The 5,939-nt window shown below is 36.3% G+C and overlaps 1 protein-coding gene across 2 annotated transcripts in view; it reads left to right on the plus strand.

Annotated features, from left to right (window-relative positions):
* adck5 (aarF domain containing kinase 5) overlaps nt 1-4,701 on the plus strand; it is a 43,969-nt gene extending 39,268 nt beyond the window's left edge. For both annotated transcript variants that reach the window (XM_056254575.1, XM_056254576.1), the window contains 7 exons: nt 387-470; nt 555-636; nt 754-832; nt 925-1,016; nt 1,835-2,087; nt 2,302-2,418; nt 4,454-4,701. In XM_056254575.1, the coding sequence (XP_056110550.1) occupies nt 387-470; nt 555-636; nt 754-832; nt 925-1,016; nt 1,835-2,087; nt 2,302-2,418; nt 4,454-4,556 (810 nt within the window). In that variant the 3' untranslated portion in view covers nt 4,557-4,701. The remainder of the gene's footprint in view (nt 1-386; nt 471-554; nt 637-753; nt 833-924; nt 1,017-1,834; nt 2,088-2,301; nt 2,419-4,453) is intronic.
* The last annotated feature ends 1,238 nt before the right edge of the window (nt 4,702-5,939 follow it).

The raw sequence follows: 5,939 nt of genomic DNA on the forward strand, positions 1-5,939 counted from the left end.
TATAATGTTACAAAAGATTCTATTTCAAATAAATGCTGTTGTTTTGAACTTTCTACTGTTTTCAACATTGATGATAATAATTAATGTTTTTTTAGCATCAAATCCGCATATTAGAACACTGAAGATTGGAGTAATGATGCTGAAGATTCAGCTTTGATCACAGGAATAAATTACATTTTAAAATATATAAAATAGAAAATAGTCATTTTAAATTGTCATAATATTTAACAATATTACTGTATTGTTAATTAATACATTTTTGTATTTTTAATCAAATAAATGCAGCCTTGGTGAGCAGAAGAGACTTCTTTTAAAAACATAGTCCGATCCAAAACTTTTGACTGGTAGTGTAAATGGAGACTAACTATGACTTTGTGCCCATGTAGAGAGTCCTTACAGCAGAGTTCTGTGATGGATGCAAAATCAACAACGTGGAGGAGATTCAGCGTCAGGGACTGAGTCTGAAAGACGTGAGTTTAATGCCATCTGTTATAAATGAACTGGCTCACATCACATCCATTAAATGTCCATAATTTCCTCTGGCTGTGTTTCAGGCAGCTGATAAACTCGTCCGCACATTCGCAGAGCAGATCTTTTACACCGGCTTTATTCACGCTGATCCTCATCCGGGAAATGGTAAGATTACTGTCATTATACTTATTGGGAATGAATGAATACATATAATGATGCTCAAAATTATGACCCGGACATTCCTTCATGAGTGTCGCCCATGTGAAATATTGCTCATTTTAGTACTGGTAAGAAGAGGTCCAGATAAAAAAGCTGAGTTAGTTCTGTTGGATCATGGGCTGTATGAAAACCTCAGTAAAAGGTGAGAACGTGAGAAACAAACACTACAGTCACTGGAATCAACGTGAAACAGTAGGTGACAGGAAACTCTCTCTCTCTCTCTCTCTCTGTCAGTGACAGAGCGGCTCTGTGTCAGCTGTGGCGATCCATAATCCTGCGGGATGAAGCCGGCATGAAGACATATGCAAATCAGCTCGGGGTCAAAGGTAAAGCAGTTTTTTCTTTCATAATTTATCGTGACAAAAGGCAGTTATGTAGTTAATATGTATACTATTCAAATTCTGCTAACTGAAACTTCTTGATATTTGTTTCTTATATCACAGGAATAAAATTACATTTTAAAATATATTACAATAGAAAACGAAATTGTAATTGTACAATTGTAATAATTGTAATATTATTTCACATAACATTACTGTTTGTAAAAAGTAGGGGTGTAACGATACCCTCATGTCACGATTCGATACATATCACGATACTGAACTCACGATACGGTATTATTGCGATACTCCAAGACATATTGTAAAAGGTTAACAAAAAATGTACTGTTGATTAAAATGCTAAATTTGGTGTTACATTGGGGTGGAAATGAATAAGCTTGGACTTGGGGCTGGTAACCCAATGCACAGGACAATAGTCACACCAGAATACAAATATTCATGATTCTGAAGCTGAAAATACAGAATTATTTTAGACAAATATGCTTGCACTCTGTCACTGACTAGATATTAAAAATAACTTTGGCCACTTTTTACCGATAACATAAGACATTTGCCATTATCAGGACCCAAAAATATTCAATTATTATACATTACATTCAACATTATATATAGTAGTTAGTTTAATGCAGTACTGACACCAAAACTCTGTAAACTTTCATTTTTTCTCACGCAGTACGGTAATTTTAATTGTGGGTGAACTAGCCACGATGTATATTGTTGCATTTTTGTATTGCGATATATTGTTACACCCCTATCAAAAAGTATTTTGATCATATTCATTGCATCTCACTGGACCTTCCCAGAATACTTCCTGTTCAGTGAGATGCTTCTGCAGCGGCCAATCAACATGTGGGAAATGGGCCTGGGTAACATCCTGACTCGAGAGGAGACGTCGTACATGCGTGACATGGCCATGAACCGCTTTGATCAAATCATGCAGGTGTTGAAGTCTATGCCGCGGCCCATGCTGCTGGTGTTCAGGAACATTAACACGGTCCGCTGCATCAACATCACTCTGGGAGCTCCAGTCGACCGCTACTTCATCATGGCCAAGTGGTAGGGGACTAGGAAAGGACTAGCACCTGCTAGGCTCTAGTATTGACCCAAAAATCTTTGTATTTCTATTCTTTTCATTGTCCTATTCCTTCTTGAATACTGTAGAATAACTGCTGCCCCATGTAAGTTTTCGTATTTATGGTTCTGTTTAGAATTTTGATCTTGTTCACCCTTCTGCTATCCATCATTTTAATATAAAATAACTTTGTTTCAGTGCTGTGAGAGGATGGGGCAGAACTCTGGCCGATGACACCAGGATTCTTCCCAGACTGTCAGTCTTCCGCTGGTTCTGGTCCTTTTGGCAGAGCGTCAAGTTTGAATTCGCTTTACGGTGATGACACTAGACCTCTATAAAATCTGATTTATTTTTTTCCCAAACATTTTTCTGGATTCAATTTTAATAGTTAAATTCAATTTTAAATAATCAAAAAGCATGTCTAATTAATTGAAAGCATAAACATATACAATTGAACTATTTATTAAAAGTTTAACAAAAATTACATTTATAGGGGAAATACTCCTATAATTAAAAAGAATGTCTAATTAATTTGATTAATAATTTAGTGATTTAATTTAGTTTGAATTTTTCTGGATTTATAATTTAATAGAAATGTATTGTAAAAAAAAAACAACAAAAAACAGATATAATCAAATGAAGGCATAAAACATAAACAATTATTTAATCTTTTAAAATGTAATTAAATGAAAATGTAACAATTCTTTCAATTTTTTGGAAAACAAAGCTGATGACGCTGTGAAGTGACGCTCGAGTGATCAAGTATTCCAATGTATAAAAAAAGCTTCCTCCGTCCTACTTTTCTTTCCTTGCAGCCTCCCCTCGCATCCTACCTAGGGAGGGAAGGAAACGAGGATGCACAAATAAGAATTGAGAAGCACCCAGAGAATAAGCAGACTTCGTATTTAAAGCTGCAGTCCGTAACTTTTTTGGGTTAAAAATTATCCTAAATAATTTTTTGAGCAAGTACATAACCAGCCAGTGTTCAAAACTATCTGCTTGCCTTAGCTCGATTCAAAGCGGTAAGCTTGCAATAATGTTTTTAATTCCAGTGGTACTGGTGGATTTCCGCGGGAGATTCGAGCATGTCTTTGCGTCATTACGTCACATCTGTACACATAAAGAAGGAGTCTCGGCTAGTAGGCTATATTGCGTGTGAGGATGTTGGAGGTGGAGACTTATAGCCTTTTCTCACAGCACTTGATATAATTAAACTTATCAATTTGATGGCGGATCCAGAAAGGTTCAAACGACAAGCAGTGACAACTGGAGATTCACCCGTTGTAATATGCAAAAGACTTTGGACTGAGAGTTTTGAAAAAGAGACTGCAACCGGCCCATGCGAAAACAAGGATACATATCGGAAGGGCATTAAATGTAGTCACGCAATGCTGATGTTGTTAACATTAACAATTTGACAACAAAATATAATTTGCACGGTTTAACGTGATATGATAAGCGATCGTTAGATTTAATCAGCGTGATTTACTGCAATGCTTTTTTTTCCCTTAATCAGTCAGAACAAAAGTGGATGTTACTTGTTCAGATGACATTTTAGGGTGAAAATCCTTATGTTGGTCATACTTCCAAAAAGTAGAATCTGTGATTCCAAATGACAGTATCCACACCGGCGAACCTCAAAACATTGGATTCATCCGCGCTTTGCCATGTCGAGGCACAATTCAAGTAAAGTTGATAATTCCGCGAATAACTACAAAATGCAGATTTCGAACAGAGATGGCGACAAAGAGGAAAAACCCAGACTGCAGCTTTAAAGGATTAGTTCACTTTAAAAAAAACTTTTGCTGATAATTTACTCACCCCCATGTCATCCAAGATGTCACACAGAACAGAGCAAAGCGAACATTTGAGCTTATAAAACTTAAACTTTATTTATTTTTTAAATGAGCGATCGTTTCGCTTGATAAGACCCTTATTCATCGTCTGGAATCGTTTAAAGCCATTTGAACAGTTTGCAGTTTGCACTGAAACTGTCTTTTGGACCTTGAACCGTTTGGTGCCCAGCAAAGTGCATTATATGGAGAAAAATCCTGGAATGTTTTCATCAAAAACCTTAATTTCTTTTCGACTGAAGAAAGAAAGACATGGACATTTTGGATGACATGGGGGTGAGTAAATTATCAGCAAAAGTTTTTTTTAAAGTGAACTAATCCTTTAAATGTTCTTTTTGTGCTTCAGTATTCACAGACACTAGTCCATGTCATGATTTGATATCTCAGTGGCAGATGAAAATAATATTAAACTGGAATCAAGCTTGCGGTTTTAGCCCATATGGCAACCATATTGTTTGTGTGTAATAAGCATCAGACGTCATTCTGTGTTCCTCCAGGTCAGAGATGGCGCTCATGAGTGTCACTCACTCTCTGCTTAAGCTGCTGTCTTACTGCAATATTATCACGCTGGACCAGGACGTGTATCAGTTTCTGAAATGAAGCGTCACCTCTGAGCCTGGTTTCACTCGTGTTGGATATGGCTTTGCTCTCAATGCTGTTTGTTCTTTTAACGAGTTTCACTCGAGCTTGGGCTCTCAGGAACCTCTCACACACACTCTCTATCTCTCCCTCTCTGTAGCTTTTCTTTGAAATAAGCACAGAAAGCCAAGCACTTTTTAATTTAGCTTTAATCAATTATGATGTCCCAGCATTTAAAGGACCTCTTTCATTCAAGAAGCAGTGAGACCTACATTAATTTCTTCTGTAGGCCTCAGAAACACTCAAATGATTCGTGATGATCATTTAATGGTGGCTATATCACTTTGAACAAAGTAAATGTTTATGCTTAAAACCTTTTACCTCATGAGGTTTAACAATTTATTGCAATGGCAATTATAGAGAACTTTTTACTACTTAGTTAAAAAATTGTGCAAGATTGTTTTGTATTTATATGGATTTCACTGATTAAATCGATGGCGAATATGCAGTTGGAGCTGAGAGGTGTTGCGCTGTCAAACATTTGTGTGTCATAATCTACCATGCAATTTATTTTGAAAATAAATCATTTATAAGAGGCTATTATTTCAGTTTTGTTTGTGTAATGTTTGGATTTTCCAGAGTCCAAACTGATGCTCTTGTATCTCCTGGAGTCTATTACAATTGAAATTGAATAGTTCACCCAAAAATTAACATTTTGTCATCACTTACTCGCCCTCAAGATGGGGATAAACTGTCTGGTTACCAACATTCTTTAAAATATCGTCTTTTTTGTTCAAAAGAAGAAAAAACGTATACAGGTTTGGAACAACTTGAGGGTGACAATTTTCATTTTTGGGTGAAATATCCCTTTAAAGTTGGTATAAAATAAAACCTTTCTATTTAGCATCTTATTGATCATATTGTGAAAAAAAATCATCATGTATGTTTCTTTTCTGACCTCATAATGGTTCATTAAGATATAACTGGATTTTCCGGTGAAAATGACAGAATGGTGACGTATCCAGGTCTCCTCCACATTCGATTGCAAAGCTTGCATTCATTTCATCCGTCCATTCTTTTTTGATAATCCATTACACCCGGATGTACGTCACAATACAGAAGAAAAGATTTGTCGCCACTTTAACGCAGAAAACAAACAGAAAACCATCTCTTTCGCTTCCCATATGAACACAGCCAAGCAAATTACATGGTTTATGGATTATATTGTTCTTTTGGCAGTTTATAGTGTTTTTGACAAGGGAAGTCTAAGAGAAATCTGTTTCTTAGTTGTACCCTTCTAGTGGTCAAACTATCTGCCGACAGAAGGACCCGTGTCTGTAGGGAAAAATAATGACACTGAAAGCACTGGAGTATCCGCATTATTGTCTGCTCTGAATGTCAAGA

The sequence above is a fragment of the Rhinichthys klamathensis genome, unplaced genomic scaffold (assembly GCF_029890125.1).
Source record: "Rhinichthys klamathensis goyatoka isolate OS25496 unplaced genomic scaffold, OSU_Roscu_1.1 h1tg000111l_1, whole genome shotgun sequence".
Classification (NCBI taxonomy): Eukaryota; Metazoa; Chordata; class Actinopteri; order Cypriniformes; family Leuciscidae; genus Rhinichthys; species Rhinichthys klamathensis.